This window comes from Eretmochelys imbricata, chromosome 8, assembly GCF_965152235.1.
Source record: "Eretmochelys imbricata isolate rEreImb1 chromosome 8, rEreImb1.hap1, whole genome shotgun sequence".
Lineage (NCBI taxonomy): Eukaryota > Metazoa > Chordata > Testudines > Cheloniidae > Eretmochelys > Eretmochelys imbricata.
In genome coordinates this window covers 97,104,756-97,124,883 of record NC_135579.1, presented here as the reverse complement: position 1 = coordinate 97,124,883, position 20,128 = coordinate 97,104,756, and the positions used below count along the sequence as shown (strand labels likewise).

Below are 20,128 nucleotides of genomic sequence, written 5' to 3'. Positions count from 1 at the left end.
GCCTCCTCATGGATTGAGGGGGGCACCCTGAAGATCTCCCTTGGAAGAGGGGGCAGGGGCCTGCTGAAGAGAAAAGCCCAGTCAGGCAGCCGCAGAAGCTGATGGGAGAGGAAGGGAGAACGGCCACTGCCCTGTCTGAAAACTGCACACGGTGAGTGCTGTGGGGAATGCCCAGGAGCCTGGGGAAGAGCAGCTGGGCTGTGGGGGGTGAGGGAGGTTCAGAGCTGGTTAAGGGGATGTGTTGGTGGGGTATGAGAGCTGCAGCCGGGCCCCTTCTCTGCCATAAACTGCTCCAGCTCCCCTTCTCCCCGTCCCCAAGCATGGTGGTGGGGGGATGCTGCTGGGGCAGCTAGTGAAGCGCAGGTACAAACACAGTTACTGCATCCACTCCTGTGGGTCATAGGCGCCTCTAACGACCACTGGAGGTCACCTCTTGGTGCAGGGAGGTTGGTGCGTCATTAGAGAGAAAGTCCACCTGGGGAGCCTGGCCCCACAGAGAATTGGTAGGAAGAGGCAGCTGAATTCCAATGCCCAGGGGGCACCGTGGTGCTATGTCAGAATTGAAATATTTTGTAGTTTGGATATTCCCCTTTGGTGAAAAAAAAAAAAAAAAAAAAAATCATTTTTCCAAAGAAAGCAGACACTTCTTTGGTGAAAATTTTAGTTTAATTGAAAATCCAGTTTTCCATGGGGAGGAAAAAAGAACATCAAAAAGTCTGGGTGGAAAGATTTTGACCAATCCTATCCCTTACCCATCATGGGGCTTGTTAAAAGAACCATCCTTTTCACAAGGGAGTTCTATGACAAGCCCTTAAATGAATAGGTGGGGATCATTTCTGTGGGAGGCCTTCCTCCTGGCCCTGCAGGGACATAGCTGGGGGAAGGGAGGGAGAGTGAAGTTATCTCCCGCCCCCCCGCAATCAGGCAGCAGTGCTGGGGGAAGGAACTGCAAGCCCTCCTTTCCTGAGGAAGAACAGCAGCTGGGAGAGCCTGGAGACTCTTTCCCCCAGACCCCCATTAGGAGGGTGCAGGGGGAAGTGGTTTGGGGCCACCAGGAGAACCCTGTAGCACCCCCAGACAACTGAGGAGCTGGGCTGTCACGTCAGCTCCTGAGGTGTGTTTAGGGCAAGTCCCATCTCCCTGCCCCCTTGCAGGCAGGAGAGAGGAGGCTTGTTCCCTGAACTGCCACAGGAGATGGGGTTGCTGCATCAGTAATACAGCTCCCTGCGGACACAGCTGGACTGGGAACTGTGTTTGTCATGCTGTCAGCTGCCCTTTCTATGGTCCATAGGGTGCTTGCGTGAAGACAGAGGTGACAGTTGGAAGCTGAAAGTTTGGGAGGAGCTTGGCTCTCAGCCCCACTGCACCTGAAGCAGCAGATGTATGGTAGGGAGCTATGCACCTGAGAGTCCTGCAGTTCTCCACTGCATGCCCCCTGACCTGGTCCATGGCAGAGTTGAGAGTGCAGGCCTGAGGAATGCAATTCCCAACTCCATTCTGCTTGCAGCTGTGCTCACCGGGGGACTCTGTTAGCAGGCTGGTTTTTTGTTTTTGTTTTGGTCTGGGAATAACTGCTTTATAAGTTCTAGTACACTCAAATGAGTTTAGAGAACTTGAGTTCAAGACTTCATAGAACGCAGGCTGCTTTATTCAAGTGGTTTCTCTCCCGAATGGAGAGAATTTTATGGAGGCCATTGCAATGTAACAAAGTAATTACTAGTGTAAGCAACAGTGAGTGAATTCCCTAAAGAAGTCTTGCATTCTGCATTTTTATTAAGGAAAATATTTGTGTTATATTGCTACTCTGATTCATTGTCATGCATTTATGAAATCAGCCAGCTGGAGTTATATATGGAGGGCGTGGATATTGAATGTATCGTACAATCAATCAGTCATACAAAGTGTTTCCACTAAAAAATCTTCAATTGCAAATCCAAGAACATTAAACAGACCAACACCAAATGCTGTGTCTAAAATATCCACATTCTAAATGCTTTTAAAACATATGCTAAGGTTCTCAAATTGTTTTATACAATGGATGGGGTTTTTCCCATGGAAATACCAAAACCTATTTGTAGTGTGAGATTATGGCAATGTCAAGGATGTTGTTTTGGATTGGTAAATGAGACTACATTTGCAATAGTCTCTCAGCCAGAGATGAAGGAATTAGTATGTCTCGTGCTTGAGTCACCCTGGGTGTGGTAGCATGTTATATTGACAACCTGGCAACCTTAGAAAAAAATTTGTGGGTAGGTCTTCACTGTAGAATTAACTCAGGCTCTTACCTGGGTGTGGTCCCTAATCCCACTCCTATCCACATGCAAAACCCTCTCACTGAGTTCAGTGGTACATTCAACCTGGGCTAGAAACCTCATCTGGGTTTGTGGACTAAAAGTCATTTGAAGCTGTCACTGAAGCTGTTAGCCCACCTACTTTGCATTATATGCTAAATCACTTGATAGTCCTCCAATGCCTTCCCACAATTCCTGCTGTGTACCAAGAAGGACAAACAAGTTCTCCTACAGTTCTCTTAAAAAGAATCATAGAGCAGGTCAGTTTACTGCAGCACAAGGGGATAGGCCCATAGCTAGCAACACACGCAGGTGAGTGCAACACCAGTGAGTACCCAGTGACTCTGGTTTGGCTTTGCAATGTGGCAATTTGCACCTGGACTGTTTGCACCTACTCTCGTGTACTGATCACCTGAGTGAAAACGTACCCTGAGTATTCTCTTTCTGAATCTTCTAATGTGTAAATAATGACAACTTGAGCTGTGCCCAACCGCAATTCTGGATCCAATCCCCTGCCCCAGGTTTTGGGACAGTTAGCATTTGGCTGTCAGCTTTGTACATAGGGCCTTTCTCCACTAATATGCATTTGTGTGCTTCGTTCAGTTTATATATCATCTACATGTAACGAATAATTTGACGTAGATATAGTCATTCCTATATAAAAACCTGAGGGGCGGGGGGCAGGGTCCATTTTAAAACAATGTATTCCTGCTGAGTAAATTATATTGATAAACTGAAAACTAGGCAAATCTCTGATTTTTGAGTGTAACTATGTTTTCAAGAAATAAAGCCACCAAAGATTAAAAACACTCAGCATATTTAAATGGAACAGAATATTGGCAGATTAGGGCGCAAAATGTCTAGTTTGACTTGGCTCTGTGTAATTACCACATGTTTTTAATAGCCTAGTAGTAAAAACCAATAAAACCACTAGAACCAGTGAAATCATAATGAAACATTTCAACGTTGGTATTTTTTTCTGTTTGTTTTTGCTTTTTCTTCTAGCCCTTACAGTGGTTGTGGTAGATGCAATGTGAGATATCAGTTAACATAAAACATTTTTAATTCTGCTTCTCTTGCTTTTTCCATCTTATTAAAATACCCTTCTCTGGGAAAAAATGCTAAAGATGTAATGTCCCTGTAAGCAGGGTCTGAATGTACTCTCCCCTGACAGCTAATTGGGGAGGGAGAGACTACAAAAGCAAACTGTATTTACATGAACACACCTACTCTGCATAGGTATCTAGCAGACAGGAGCTGTGTAGCTGCAAGTGATCAGCTTTGGCTGGTGTTGGGTTACAAATCACTTTAGTTGTGCTGGGCATAGGTGACTGAGTTTGTCACCTTTGCCACTCCCAAATTCTGGGGCTATTCTGCACTGGCATACTCCCCCGGGTAGATTAGAGCAGTCTCAGGGCTTCTCTTTGCTATGCTGGCTGCTGGTAACCCCCAAGGGCTGCTTAATTGCCAGGGATGAGTGGGATACAGATATGCCCTGGCCAGGCACCTTTTCCCCCAGCCATGCCTTCTGTACCCAGGCTAGGGAGCCACTATGGCAGTACTGGCAATCCCCCTCAATACTGGGGGGATTCCTTGAAGGGATGCCTAAGCTGCCTTTAAGGCTGCTTTGTGCCACAGGAGTGATGCAGATAAGCCAACATAAAGCTGAGGACCTGGGCCAAAGTGTCCCTGATAATAAATTCCAGGAATATAACTACACATTCTTAATTGATGTAATTTCCTATGTTATTTCCTCCAGTTAATCTCTCTCTCTCTCTACATGGGGAATCTGCAGCTGTGGCAACAGGTATGAGCAGCATCAGCTGGTTTGCAGATGCCATGTCTGTATCCTCCTCCAAGAGGGGCCTTTGATGCTGCCAAAAAGTCCACCAGCATCTCACAGATGCACTGCCTGATTCCTGAAATAGGAGTGAAAGCAGAAGCAGGAGACATTCTTCCGCTGGCACTGGATCCATGTTGCTAGTTCCAGTTGCTGGGAAGTAGCTAAGCTGGATGTGCCGATGGGCTAACAGCATTTCCAGTCTGTGCCATGGGCTGGCCAGACAAGTTCTCCCACAGTACACCATGAATCAAGCCCGATTGCAGCCACAGCTAGCATGGGCATTAAGAACCCTGGGAGATGCCCCCAGAAGCCACAGTGTCTAACTTGTGTCTGCGTAATGCAGTATGGAGGTGTCACAGCACAGCTATGAGGCTTGCATAGCAATGCAGTATGGACGCTCAAGCGTGAGCTTGGAAAGAATGAGTCTGCAGGCCTGGGTCATGCAGACCTGGGTTTAGTATATAGTGCAGACATACTTCTAGAGGTCCCAATCAGAGTCCCGTTTGAGTGATGCACTGGACAAACATAAAGAAAAGATAATCCGGGTCCCAAAGAACTTACATACAATCAAAGTATAAAATTAGAGACTGCGAGTGAATACAACAAACTGACAAGGTAACAGTGAGGTATGATCAGTGTAATAGGCAGTAGTCACAGCACACTGGCATACAGAAGGCATGCACTGCTGTGATGGCTGAGGTTTTTAATGGCACCATTGACACAATGTGAGCTAAACATTTAATATTCTCAAAGCAAAGTCTATTTATCAATGGGGTATAGGTGCCCAATACAACTAGCAGAGCATTCATTTTAAAGTACATTTCCTTCCTGTCCAGAGACCCTACAAAAATGTTTCCATTTTGCAATTTCATATCTAAGACTTCCCCATGACCCACCACCAAAAGATGGTGAGAGAAGGTAAACCATTATGTAGGATTAAAGATATTCATTAGATAAGCAAGACTCACTCAGGACCACTGGCTTCTTCCTCTGAGTGAGAAAGCTTTTCCTTCTGAGAGGTGTATTTTGTGGAAATTATACCATTTTCTAATGCTAGGATTGATTTGGGTCTCTTGAGGCCTCACTACACTCTTACGAGCTGCCATACCTCTAAACTCATGGAGGCATTCAGGTTAAGATCTTAACATTTGCTGCGACTGTTCCAGGAAGCAAATAGATGGATCTCCTGCACAGAGTTTGATATTGCGTGTGTCTGATATTGATACCTATCTTTCGAAGCACTATGACCACCAAGAGGACATCTAGTCTTGAGTCTTGTTTTGACTTTTGTGTTGGTAATTTGAACAAAGGAAGGTTTAAAACAATATTTTTAAATGTGGGGAGCTGAGTTCACAACTGTAGGATCCTAATTAGGACATCTTTTTTGGAAACTTGCATCAGACACCTAGCTGCCTTAATGATGGGAGGCATATAGTGATGTGTAGTGATATACTGTGTGTATAGTCCAAGAGCCATCCTGACATCATAGGGTAAGAAACTACACCTAGATATTATGATGCATGGTGTCCTATATATACCTAGAAGATAGATTAGGAAAGAAGGCTGAGGGCAGGCAGTGTGGGTTTGCAGTCCTTCATAGATCTTACCATTTGACTAAGGACTTGTCTATATGGTGTCTCAGTGGACACTAGCTGGGGTATAAAGTCTACTGTGCATCAGCATATCATGCACTAACCAGCCTGCATGGACCCTGCTGGTGTGCACTAAACATTCCCTCGTGCACTTAATTTGAAGTTTGAAACAACAGCATCCACATGGGCCAATTAGTACTCACAATCTGCAGTATAAATTCTAGTGCATGCCAGCTTGTCTTGCGCACTAATGTACTGTGTAGACAAGGCCAAAAAGTAGCATATGGCTTTGCTGGCTGGCACCCTGATGGTACTTTTTAGCTGGCAGTCCATGGCACCTTGGAATCAAGGTGTGTGGGCAGACCTGTCTAAGAAGTAGGTACCATATGACTGACTATTCATTAAAAACATTGGGTCTGCCCTGCCCCTTTTGCAGTCATTTACACCTGCACAAAGTAGGTGTAAAAAGCTACCAGTTCAGAATGAAAGGATTTTACAGTCACTTGCACAGATATAAATGACTACACAAGGAGCAAGGCAGTGGAGAATCAGATCTGACGGTGGTTATAATTTAGCGTCATTTTTGGTTTAGTGAACTGTTCCTCATCTGATCCTGATTTCTGCAAATGTATTCATTATGCATAGGCATTTTCTGATAAGTTTGGATGAATCAGTTCTATTCTAGGGCTTGTTCAGGAATTGTTTGCTTTGCATATTTGAAACTACTCTTTAATTATTTGTGAAATGGAGTTCTGTGCCCCTGCCGATTATTGTGGGGGAGGGGCATGCCCTTGCTTCCCCCTGCCCCTTGTGCAAGCCCCTGCTTTTGGCAAGTGCTGAATAAATTGCCCTCTCTGAATAGACTGTTTAAATTCATTTAATAAATTTTCCCACAGAAGACACCTTAACATTCAGCAATATTTTATAGCACCAGCTAAGGACTTTCAGGAACTGATGTGGCAGGCATAACAATAACAAAATACACAGGTATTTGGCAGGAAATAGTTTGTGATCTTTGTACCTACCTGGTTCTGTATCCTTACACAAATCCTTTCCCCCCAAGATCTACCTAACAAAACATGGAAGTTTGAATGTTCTGAGCACATCATGCCGTCCCCCCAGCCCAGCTTTGAACAGAGTAGTAAGAATACATTAGCCTATTTTCACAACATCAGGTTTATTTAAAAATGTTCTTCATTGCAAACATTGGTAACACACCCATCAGAATTTACTGTAACCGAAGATTCAGTAGATGGCTGAAAAAAGAGACAACATTCAGAGTCCAACCCATGGTATAATGAAAAATAAAAAGCCAGTTTCCACAGCAAACTCCCTACAAAACCCAAATATTACTCATCTGCATTGGATTCCAGTCTGTGTTTATTCTGCCCTTGGAATGAAGCGTATTCGTCAAGAGCTTTGAGCACTGAGCTTACACATATACAGTAGAACAATCTCTAAATAAAAGGAGAGAACAGTGAACACTCTTTAGCACCAATGCTTATGTGTTAGGGCTTGCATGGTTCTGCCATTGCAGGTATATTGTACTGATTCTACTGCAGAGATAGATTTTTACAAATTTCTGTGTGGATCTGGCACTTAGAAGCCAAAATGTCCTTTGCAAGAATCTAGACATCTTTGAACAATATATTGCAGTTTGATGCCTGTCTTTGAAGTGTGTATAACAGAATAGCTTTTTGAATGTGTTTTCTTGCAGATAAATATTTTGCTCTGCTTTCAGTTTGTGGCATTATTAGTTACAAATTTGCCTCTTGAGATCAGTGCAATTTTCTTAGTGCTATTCTAAAACTAAACGAAAACTCTTTGTTTAAGGAGTAGAAGAGAAGATGAAATTAGCACACGTTCAGTATGTTTTGCGAATTAGTTTCTGGCAGCAGTACATCTACATAAATGCCATGTTCGTAATTAGTGAGATGCAAAAAAAAGGCTTTTGTCAGAAATAATTAAAAAGGGGTTAAATAAAAAAGCCAAAGCAAAAAAGGAGTGTCAGATACTATACTGGAATCAAATCAGTTTGCCCAGAGAGAACCAAAGTTGTCCATTGGTTAATTTCCCAGTATTAAAATCATCCCCCTAAAGAAGCCCCTGATCTCTTTCAAGCCCCTTGTATCTTTTCTGATCACAGCTCATCTCCTAGCTCCGGTACAAGCATGCTGACCATAACTCCACATTTTTTTCCATATAAGACAGAGTCCTCTCTCCAGCTGTGAGGTAGTGATTGGGTACCAGGTCACTGGGTATCAGATACCATCAAACGTAGCAATTACACATTTGTTTCCAGTTCATTGATTTCAATAGTGCAGTGGTCTTTACTGTTGGATTTCTTTGTGTGGTTCCCCGCTGGGTTTAGTTCTTGCTCCACTTGTATAGGTATATGGTGCTGAAACGCTTTCACTGTTTCTGGTCCACGAGACTCACTCATGTTCTTCACACAACCATTTCTCTGGTAAGCCATGATTTGATGAATGCTGATGGGTTTAGGTTCACAGATCAATGGCACCTATGTGGGAAACAGCAAGATGCTGCATATTATCACTGCTAAACACAGGCAATGAATCCCATCCTAATGATGCAGTTGCACTAGATGCCTATCTGGCAAAAAATGCCTATGCAGGTTGGACACCTAATTCCCAGTGAAAGTCAATGGGAGTTAGGTGCCTAACCTGCATCGGCAACTAGGAGGGTTGGGGAAAAGTGCCTATCTGCATCTTTGGGCACCTAAATACTTTAGTAAATCTGGCCCTTGGTCCGTCAGCAGAACTGTTGTTATCACTGGAAGTTCAACCATTCTTCAAGGCAGTATATCTCCCTTTGTTTAGAAAGGGGATGAATGGCTAAGTGAGTGTCTATTTATATTCACCCTGGGCCCAATTTTTAAAGGTATTTAGGCACCTAAAGATGCAGATAGAAAATCCCACTAGGTACCTATCTGCATCTTTAGGTGCCTAAATACCTTTAAAAATCTGGCTCTTTATTCCTTCCTGCATGAACAAGAGACAGCTAAGAAACTTAAATGTAAACAAATGCAAGGAAGAAAAAAGGAAAAACTACTTATGAAACATTATAATCAACCTGCAATCAGTGTTCATTGTCACAGGATTTGATCAAAGCAAATAATTTAGTAAGATCCTCAAAAGAGATGAGTAGGAAAAACGCCCACAGTTGGTTAGACTGCCAAGTTACAAGGGCTACAAATCCTAATGTTTCTGGGCCAGATGGAGTCATGTACAATACTGCATTATCATGGGGCTCCTCCTTATTGACTACTGATGCTATGAGGGGTTTTGTCTTTCTCTGAAGCATAATGTAGAGCAGTGGCGGGCAAACTTTTTGGTCTGAGGGCCACACTGGGTTTCCGAAATTGTATGGAGGGCCAGTTAGGGGAGGCTGTGCCTCCCCAAACAGCAAGGTGTGGCCCGGACCCCGCCCCCATCCGACGCCCCCCCTGCTTCTCACTCCCTGATGCCCCCCCCGGGACTCCTGCCCCATCCAACCCTCCCGCTCCCTGACTGCCCCCAGAGCCCCCACCCCTGACTGCCCCCTGCTGCACCATCCAAACCCTCCTCTCATTCCTGACTCCCCCCCCCGCCCCCCAGGACCCCTGTCCCATCCAACCACCCCTTCTCCCTGTCTGCCCCTGGAACCCCTGCCCCTGACTGCCCCCTGCAGCCCCATCCAACCCCCGCCCCCTTCCTGACTGCCCTGCTGGGACCCCTACCCCCATTCAAACCCCCTGTTCCCTGCCCTCTGACCGCTGCGACCCCTATCTACACCCCCGCCCCCTGACCACCACCCCAAACTTCCCTGCCCTCTATCCAACCCCCTCCCCCCCCGCTCCCTTCCCCCTTACTGCACTGCCTGGAGCACTGGTGGCTGGCGGCGCTACAGCCGGGCCGCCCAGAGCACCAGGACAGGCAGCCGCGCCGCCCGGCCGGAGCCAGCCACAGAGCCCCGGGTCAGGCCGCGATTCTGCAGCTGCGCTGCCCGGCAGGAGCTCACAGCCCCGCTGCCCAGAGCATCGCGCTGGCGGCGCAGTGAGCTGAGGCTGCGGGGGAGGGGGAACAGCAGGGGAGGGCTGGGGGCTAACCTCCAGGGCCAGGAGCTCAGGGGCTGGGCAGGAGGGTCCCGTGGGCCGGATGTGGCCAGTGGGCCATAGTTTGCCTACTTCTGATGTAGAGGCTACTGCTGAGCCAAGACACCAGACTGAACAGACCATTGGTCTATCTATGCTTTGGCACCTCCTTGCCTTCCTTTTACCAACCTATCATCTAGACCTCTGAGCTAACATACGTTTTTGCCCTCTGTGCTGTTTCAAAGGAAAAGAGGATTTTATTGATTGATTTCACAAGTAATGTGTTGAAATATCCTTAAAATAGAAACCAAGATGGTCTGATAGGGAAAACAATACGCAAATATTGGCAGAGGAAGGAGGTGGGCTTGCAGCTGAGACAATCTGCTTTTTGGGTATATTTGACTAACTACACTAAATGTGCAGCCAAAACATAAAGACGACTAATGGTATGTTTTAAAATGGTTATTGAGTGCCAAGTAGAAAATAAATCTCCCTGCAAACAAGTTTACAATCCTTTAGGGGGATTGGGTTATATTTTTGAATGAAACGCTATGCTCCAGGACAGAGTTTCAAGAATCTTCCTCCAAAGGAAACTAATAGTTCTAAATACAGTAATAAAATGCCAGGAGTCCTGTATTATGCAGAAGGTCAGACGAGATGATCATAATGTTAGTTTCTGGCCTTATAATTGATTAAATATTTTTCTGTTAGTCTGTATGCTTAAACAAGACTCCTAGTTTACCCAAGGTTTTAAGGGCTCCGTCCTGTGATCAATGGGAGTTGAGAGTTGCTGAGCACCTCTCAATATAAGACCCTACCTAACAAAACATGAAAGTTTGAATGTTCTGAGCACATCATATCAAGCAGTGACAATGGGATTCACCAGAAAGACTGGGCAGTAAAATGGGAGAAATGATCAATAATAATTTACTATTCTTATTACTATTATTTAGTTAAGCTCTGCATGAGCTGGATGCTATGCAAGACCTAGAAAAAGACAGTCCTGCCCCATGGAGAGTGAGAGAGAAACACTTAGTTACAAGCTGTCCGGGCTGAGCAGAGAAAGTTTATTGGGGTCACTCCAATTAACAGAAGTGATTGGGGACTAACACTTAGGTGGACTAGCAGCAATAGGGCTAGTGCAAGAAATCTGTTTTAGAAAGGGATTTGAATGAAGAGGGGTCACCTTTTGCACCAGGAGTGGGAGTTCCAGGTGTAAAGTGAGGCATGGAAGAAAACACCAAGAGAAGAGTGGGAGAAGGAAACAAGGGGAGTGGAGCACAGGGAATGTGAGAAGAAGTAAGAGGAAAGAAAAGCAGAGATGTAAGCAGGGGCTTGCATGCGATGTAGAAGGTGTGAAGATGCCAGTGGAGGGATTTTAGAGGGGAGTGACATGTTCACAGTGGTGGAGGGAGGAAGATTATTTTAGCAGTGGGTGTTGTGAGCTGTGCTACAATATTCACTGTGATCATGAACATATTCTTCATTTGCCCTTTTCTGTACACGCACAAAGATGGTTGCCATCTTGCTTCGGATCACAATTTCACAATCTGATTTTTTTTGTGCGAGAGTGGGCTTTTTGCATGATCTGATACTAAAAAAAGCATTGTCCCAAAACTTCACAAGAAAGCAAAATGTTGGGAGTTGTGAACTCACCCAAAATGGAAAGAGAAATTTTATAGATAAAATTTAATGGAAAAAACTTCTGTAGAGCTCTGTTTACACCCCGACCCCATTTAATACATATTCCTGAGGGTCCTATGTGTGGCACGTGTAGGGTGACCAGATGTCCTGATTTTATAGGGACAGTCCCAGTTTTTGTGTCTTTTTCTTATATAGTCTCCTATTACCCCCCAACCCCTGTCCTGATGTTTCACACTTGCTGTCTGGTCACCCTAGGCACATGGCATTTTGTGCAATGTGCTACAGAGCCCACAACATAGTGTTCTGGGTTCTCTAATATTATTCAAACAAATACCTTGCACTGTATGGTCATACTCCTGGGACTGACTTTAAAAAGCCATGACTCTGGCGCTACCTGCTTAGTTAGGTGATGGTGCACAGTGATGAAGTCTAACTGCTATCCTATATTTGGAGATACCGCCTATTCCCACCCCCAGAGTTTAAAATATCACCCTCATTAAAGGGCAACAATCAATTGTTTAAACTCCATAACATATCGTCTGTACTGTCCTAAAAAAAGGTAAATCCTTTACACTAATGCTACAAATATTACCTACGTTTGAATTTTGATCCATAGCCTAATTTTGTTCTTTCCATTAATATAAATTTCATCCAGAATAAATGAATGTGAGATGTTGATGTTTAAAATATTTTTATACTGACAAGGAGTTCATTGCTCCAGACTGACTCATTTTGTTTTGTTCTTACCTCATCACCATCCTTGGTGAACTCCTTTCTGCAGACATGAGCCATGATTCCAGCAGCTAGGGCATCTCCCAAGACATTGATCATGGTTCTAAATCTGTCTCTAACAAACAAAACAGTGGTGTTAGGTGACAGGTGCTCTGTCTTGGAAATAGTCATACCTGCAACAGGTACATACTGATTCAACACTTTAAATATTTAGAAAAAATCAACTCAAGAATAATCATTGCTGTTTTCTCCATAGTCTGTGAGCTATTTGCCTCTGTTCATAGTTTTGTATTTGAGTATTTAGATATTAAAAACTCAGAATATTGTCTGATTTGGGGACTGATCCTGCAAAATGTCAAGTTCCTCAACTCAAGTGAGTTGAGGGCAATCAATATCTTGCAGGTCCCTGATAAATGAAGAATCACAGCAACCAGAATGCTGGTTAAGGAGATCACTGTGTGTAGCAGAGTCTGCAGTCTTCCAGAACAACATACCCAAATAACAGTGCTTTCCTGGCAATATCAAACTAACAGGAAACAGTCAACTTATATCACACTCCTGTCTGAAAACACCTTACCTGCTATCGTTACAAGTAACACTTAAGACTAGGACAGAAAGAAATGAGAGAGAATATTTTCAGTTTATTGACTTTGTGCATTTGACAACATCTGTATCATAGATTTCATGATTCTCATATCCTGGGACCAATTTCAGTGTTCTCCCTGTTTAGTCAGTTAATCAGTCTGTTTCCCCTTGTTATAAGAAAAAAATATTTTTAAAAAATGGATTGTAAAACCACAAATATTGATGGGACTCACGGACAAGGGTAGTATCTGAAACTACTTTTAATACATTATTTCCAGTTGACAGTATTTCAAGTTAGAGAGACAAGGTAGGTGTGGTAATACTTCTCCCACCTTGTTTCGTTCAGATCCTGGAATCAATATGGCTACAGCTACACTGCATGTATTTCAAACTAACTGTATCCTTTTGTGTGTGAAACACCAATATGAGGCAGCTTTGAGTGGGAAGAAGCTATTCTGGGGTCTGATAAGAGGGTACAGTTATATATAATCAGATACAAAACTTGTACTCAACATTTTAACCAAGTAGGTAAGAAGTGTGTGTATGTTTTTTCTTGGGCACTGGATAAAATTATTAAATTCACGTACCCACTTAGGTTACCTAAATGAGTTGTTCTACAAGCAATACAACTAATGCATTGTAATGGAGATTTCAATTCTATCAGATCATTTAAGCAACTTTATGTTTTTCTACCCCCAAATGTAATGATGAAAATATTTGTAAAGCTAGCCACAGTATAGACAGATCAGTTCACTCTGCACCTATAGGTTTATGAAACTGCCAAGCCCTAGTCCAAGAAATGTAAGTATGCCCTTCTCACTCAAGGTGACCTGCAAAAGAAAAAAATTGGGCATGCAACCTTCTTTGATCTTTTTATAGAGCCTGAAGTGGTTTTTTGTTGTTGTTTTTAAATTTCTGCTGGTTTTACACTAGAAATTCAAGGCTTGTCTAAGCTGAAAGGCTCTGATGACAAGACAAATAGTGAAATGGTGACTTTACAAGTATTGAGTCAGAGCCGAGTAATTGAGACGGGAAGAGCTTTTTAGTCAGTGTGTTTAAACACCTTGTTTTTGTTGAGCTTTGTTATCTGTTAAAGAATGGCTTTGTTATAGATTCAACACCCTTGCCCTTTAAAGGTTAGAGGTCACAATAAACATCCCAGAAACATCCCAGAAGTTCTCCAGCAAAACCAAGAAAAGCCAGACTTCACATTCCTGATATTTTTGAAAATAAAAAATAAACTTAAAAAAATACTCAACCTTCAGGTTGTCTAAGCCTCCTACAGAAACAAAAAAGGCCACAAGCCCAACTTCCCCCCCCCCCCCCCGAATACTTCATGAAGTACTTTCAGTGTGGTAAGTTTAAATAAAATACAGTGAACTTGTAATTGCATTTTTGTAGCATCTTGTGCAATGGATCTTTACTGTATTTAGAGGAATCATGAAGAAATGTAAGATTGTAGGACTTACTTAGAATAAAAGAAAAGCAGCTATTGTAAAGAGAGAGAGGGTATTATATCTACTGGATATAATCAGAACTGCTCAACTATGGCCTCATCTACACTGCAAAATGTTATCATGTCTGAACACGAATGCCAACAGTTGAGTTAACTGATAAAATGCTGAACTGTTTAGATTATCTCTGTAGACCTGGCCTGTGCATTATCAGGGCTAAGACCTGAACTGCTCATAATCTAGATACCAAAAACTTGAACAGGTTTGAATAATGAAGGATATGAAAGTTTAAATCTGCTCATGGGCAATTCACAAAGAAAGAGCTGAAATTCAAAATAAATAATTTGTTATTAATTCAGCTCGCTCTGGCCACAGACACTAGACTGCTAATGAGGAGTCTCTGTTAGTTTGGGTGCCTTCTCAAGTTCTATCCCTGTTGTCTCTGTGAAGTTCCCAGTGATTATGATGTGCAGAAGTGACAGCTGTGACACCCTAAGCGTCTATGGATTGACATGCAGAGTACAGAACAACAACTTGATTTGCAGATGGAAGGAAGGTTCAGACACTAAGTTACTTACAATGCCCAGTCAACTGCAATAATTAAAGTGATGTCATCTGTAGGCAGCCCAACTGATGTCAGAACAATGACCATAGTCACAAGGCCAGCTTGTGGGATCCCTGCAGCACCTATGCTGGCAGCTGTTGCTGTGATACTTTAAACAAGAAGAGGAACAATAAGATTTTACAGCCATATCACACGGCTGGCAATAACACAAAGTATCTCTACATGACTGTTTCTGGACCAGAATCACTCACGTACAAGCCACTGCAACAGGAGTTGATGAACTGTTATTAGAAATCAGCCAGATGGCTAGAATGGGACACATTAGCCTGCTACATTTTCATCTTTTATGCCTATAGCCAAGTGGGTGAGCTCCAGTGGTAAGATTCTGCACTGCGCCTCTAAGTCATGGCACAGAACTTCTGACCTTAAGGGAAGGGACGGCAGCTAAAGTGGCTTTAAGCTACTTTTGCACCCTCCTGATTCTAGGCTGCTTTGCAGCCTTCAGTGTAATTTAAACAGTTGTGGGGGCCTGTCTCAATGATGTCAGCCTGACCCCAGAATCTCTTCAATGCTGCATACTGCAGACTTGAAGTTGATACACACCCACCCTCAGTGTAAAACCTATGTCAAGGCTTGCAAGGAGGTCCTTGGAACGAACCTAATAGATGATGTCTGTAGTTCCTGTACCAAGGGAATCCTCCTCTGCCAGTCCTTTTATGCTGTTCTAGCCCTTCTAGCCAGCATATATGAACGGGAGTAGGGGTGAGGATCTCATCCTAGATCCTGGTTTCATCTATTTGGGTCTAAGTATGAAGCAAGCATGAATGATTTCATCCTTCTCTTATGTTTCTGGAAAATAGAAACCAGTCACTACTCCTGTTTGATTCTCGTATTTTTCAGCCAGGCAGGAAGAGGGCAGGGGGACCTGGCAGACATAAATTTCATCCTCTGGAAAAGAGAGGATAGTTTTGTGATTAAGGAACTAGGCTGGAACTCAAGACCACTGGATTCAGTTTGTCTCTGCCACAGGCTTCCTGTGTGACCTTGGGCAAGTCACTTAGTTTCTATATCCCTCAGTTCCTCATCTGTAAAACAGGGATGATAATAATATTTCCTGTCTCCTACCCTTTGCCTGCCTCATCTACTTAGTCTGTAAGATCCTCAGAACAAGGACTGCCGTTCACTACGTCTTTGTACAGTATTTAGCACAATGGGTGCCAGTCTCCAATCTTGGCTGGGGACTCTAGGCTCTACCGCAATACAAATAGTGCATGAATGAACTGAAAATTTCATTTTTATTTGACACTGAGTATTGAACCAAATGTCTGACTTCAAATAAGAAATGGGACTGAGTCAGAGTGTTTGGATCATGATCTAGGTGAGACAAAGCTTAGGTGTTTTCAGATTGAGGGTACCATTTTGAGTTCCTCTTCCCCATGTTCAGTGGGGGGAGTCTTAGATCAGGATTCTAGTTTGAGACCATCTCTGATACAAATATTAGTTTCCATGCAGGCTTAAGCTCTCTACTACATACTTGTTCAGTGTTCTATTTAATTAGTGCTCTTTTGGAAAATGGATTCCCTTTTCCAGGAGCATAAATGATTGGGTAGATTGACAGATGGAAAGAGGTAGATAGGAAGAAGAGAGTTAGGCCAGCTACTAGAAAAGACAAAACATAAATATAAAGACAGTAAGTGGGTGACTTACTAAAGAAAATAGTAAGTAATAACCATTTGCATTGATACAGTACCTGTCATCCCATGATTTCAAAATTCTTTACAAACATTAGTTAATTAAGCCTCAAACTGTTGTTATCCCTATTTTCCAATGAGGACACTGTGGTACAGAGATGTTCATTGACTTACTCAAACCCACACAATGAATCCATGGCGCTACAATAAAAAGAACCTAGGAGTCTTAGCTTTCCCACAATACATAAATAAATTCCTTATGTGGGTAGAGGGAGAGTGAAAATTTAGATTTATAAGCAAGTTGAAAAAAATTAAAGCTTGTGTGGCATTTGGATACCATGGTGGTGTGCCTAGCCTAAACAGAAAGGAATGTCATCTCAATGTACGAAATGGAAATGAAATTCAGTGGTGAATGTTAAAGGTTCCCTGAACACCAAACTATTTCAGAACAGAACCTCTGACTCGCTTGCCAACCAGGATTTAGACCTGCTACTGCTCCCATTAAAGTCAGTGGTAAAACTACCAATGACTTACCTGGGAGCAAGTATAGGGCCCTTAATTAGTAAGATCAGGGAATTCTGCTGTTGCTCATGCTACTTTTCAGGCCAACTTCACAAATTCAGCCACTAAACAATGGTCCCAAATAGAGATGTTTGTTGGCATAATTACATTAAAAGGAAATTGGCAAGGTTAGGAGAGTGTCTTTAGTTCTTTCACTTCTACAGAGATGGGCCTCAACAAGCCCTTGCAATCTTAGTACCAGATCTCGATCCCCTCAAACCTATCTTCATAACAGGCTGAGACAAAAAAAAATCAAACCAGAACATCCTGAAATTTGGGAATGTTCAGGTTTGGATCCAGATTTCAAATCTCCCAGCGTGGGAGCAGCTAAATCTAGAGAGGGTTTGTCCCATCTTAGACCGAAGATGTTTAGATTCAGTGGTGGAATTCAAGATTAGATTTTGGTGTGGGGCCGATCACTGTTAACAATCTGTTTTCTCCCTCTCTTTCCTTCCATTCTACCCTTGATTTCCCTCTTCTCTTTGATTTGTTTTTAATCTTCCTGTGTCCCTTTCCTCCTACTCTGGCTTTACTTATATCCCCTTATTTATTGGCATGAAGCCTGTGCTTGGCACATGAGCAGACATGGTTTTGCTCTGAGCAGTTTACAATATACATTCTTTCCATCTCCCATCATCCTTCTTGTTCTCTAATCTTCCAGATCACCCTTTCCATCTTCCTCTTCCGTTTGGATGATTTTTATAACATACGACTTGTTTTTATCTTTGTTCTGGGCCCATCTCTAATTAAAGTGTAACCAAATTATAGATCACAAAGACTAAGGGTATGTCTACACAGAAGCTGGGAATCACACGTCCCAGCTGCTGTGTATAGATGTACATGTACTAGTTCTGCGTGAGCTGGTGTGCTAAAAATAGCAATGTGGCCTTGGCATCATGAGAGGCAGCTTGGGCTAGCCACCCAAATATGTACCCAGGAGGTCGGCCGAGACTGCACTCCGATGACTAGGCCAAGTCGCACGCTGTCACACACATTGCAGTCACACGCTATTTTTAGCATACACTAGTTTGAGCAAAGCTAGCACATGTATGGCTATTTGAGCTGTGAATTGTCTCTCCCAGCTGAGTAGACATATCGATAGCCCTGCACATGACCATTCTCACTTATAGTACAGGGTGAGAAGGCAACAGCTCATATGGGCCAGATTGATTTTTTTTTTCTAGTTTGACCAAACTTTCCCATTAATTCATAAGCAGACTCCAGTTATAGGAAAAATTGAAAAAACTTTCTTGCTGTTGTCATTTAGGTCTTATACACACTAGAACTGAAGATGTGCAGGTCACAACAGTGTAAACATGCCCAGATACGATGGTGATGAGGTCAGAGGGTAGATGGTAGGTCGATCTCTAATGTGGTCAGGCCTTACTTATTATATGAATGTTTTTCTAATCGTTCGTTCCTTGCTGAAAACCTGCAGGTTTCGCTCCCTGAGACGTTCTTTAACAGGCAGTGAAATCATTCTGGCAATAGTTAACTGGTTGGAATTTTTTTTTCTATTTAGGATTGGTTATACTATTTTCAAGAAGAAGTTATTTAAAATATAGAATCTATAGTCAGGGCTCTCTAGCCAGTGAGAACTTACAAGCAGCAGCAGTAGAAGCCATGTTTAAAACCTGAGGAGGCCCATTCTGTAACGTAGATAGCCCTGCAGGCGTAAATTACAGCAACCTCCTTGGGCTTGCCCTATGGGCCATGCAGTTGGAATCTCTCTGCCATGCTTCATTCCTGATGTGCCCGGCATGCCCCTGTTTTATCGAGACCTGCGAGGGATCCTTGGGAGGCAATCTTACAGCTGTCTTCCATATTGCCTGCACTTGATGATCCTCCCCTGGTCTGCTGTGGTACTTAGGGTTCCTGAATGCTGCTCTGGCCCTCCTGTGGTGTAAAGGGCAGAACTCATTGCTGAGGAGCTTACCTTTGAAGTTTACAATGTTTAAAGTTATTTGTGGAGGGAAGGGGCTGGTGTGTTCTTTACATAGTCCCCGTCCTATGCACTGGAAGTGCATCCCCAACAGCACAGGGATTTGGAGGGATTCATTTTTTTGTATAGGATTCAAGGGAAAAAAATTAAACACTGCTAGCAAGAAAGTTGTAATCCTAAATGAATGAGCTACAACTGGCCAAAAAGCGAAGGACAAAAAAAGCCAATTTAATAAATTGAAATGCAATATATTTCTCCATTCATGTCTATTTTAATAGCGCTAATAAGATTTCCCTCCACACCGGCCCTGATCTTACAGGAAGCTTTGAACTGAAGATTGCAGCCGCAGTAATGTGCTTGATACACAAAGGAGAGAACGTCACAGATTTAATAAGTCAAATGGAAAGGTTGCTGGGCTTTTGTTTATACCTTATAGTAATAATCTGTCCAAAATCCAGCTCATAATTATTTACTTGAGCAATAAAGATTGCTGCCACTGCTTCGTAGAGGGCAGTTCCGTCCATGTTGATCGTGGCCCCAACAGGCAACACAAATCTGGCAATCCTTCTGTCAACATGGTTATTCTCCAGCAAGCACTTGAAAGTTATAGGCAATGTGGCTGAGCTGCAAAACATCCAAAACAAAAACCAAAACCAAACACATGTTGAAAGCTGTTTTATCCTCAGGGACTAACATTAAAAGCAGCAAATTCATCTCTCTTCCCCTGCATATAGATCATATTCAATGCTGTATCCATTCAAGCCCTATTTCCTATCTTCGCTTCTGTGTCTGCTTATGTATCGGGCCAATCTGGCTTCACTGATAATGGGAGTTTTGTCATTGGCTTCTGTGAGAGCAAGAGCAGGTCAGTTGTGTTTAATGAGCACAAGGCACTTGAGCGTGTATGTGCAAAGTCTGCTTTGCACTGTTACACAAGAGACAATCGTTCAGTTCCCGCTCTACACATTTTTAAATCAATATTGGATGTTTTTCTAAAAGGTATGCTCTAGTTCAAACAGTGATTTATTCAGAAAGTTCTATGGCCTGTGTTAGGCAGGCGGTCAGACCAGATAAGCACAATGGTTCCTGCTGGCCTTATAACCTATGAAAGGTAGAAAGCAAGGGCTGGAGATGC

The 20,128-nt window shown here is 43.1% G+C and overlaps 1 protein-coding gene across 1 annotated transcript in view; it reads right to left on the bottom strand.

Annotated features, from left to right (window-relative positions):
- Positions 1-8,010: 8,010 nt before the first annotated feature.
- The window catches only part of SLC1A7 (solute carrier family 1 member 7), an 86,195-nt gene continuing 74,077 nt past the window's right edge, over positions 8,011-20,128 (bottom strand). The window contains exons 8-11 of the mRNA XM_077824147.1: positions 19,423-19,617; positions 14,813-14,947; positions 12,211-12,310; positions 8,011-8,247 (exon numbers count right to left, since the gene is read on the bottom strand). Coding sequence (XP_077680273.1) covers positions 8,011-8,247; positions 12,211-12,310; positions 14,813-14,947; positions 19,423-19,617 — 667 coding nt within the window. The remainder of the gene's footprint in view (positions 8,248-12,210; positions 12,311-14,812; positions 14,948-19,422; positions 19,618-20,128) is intronic.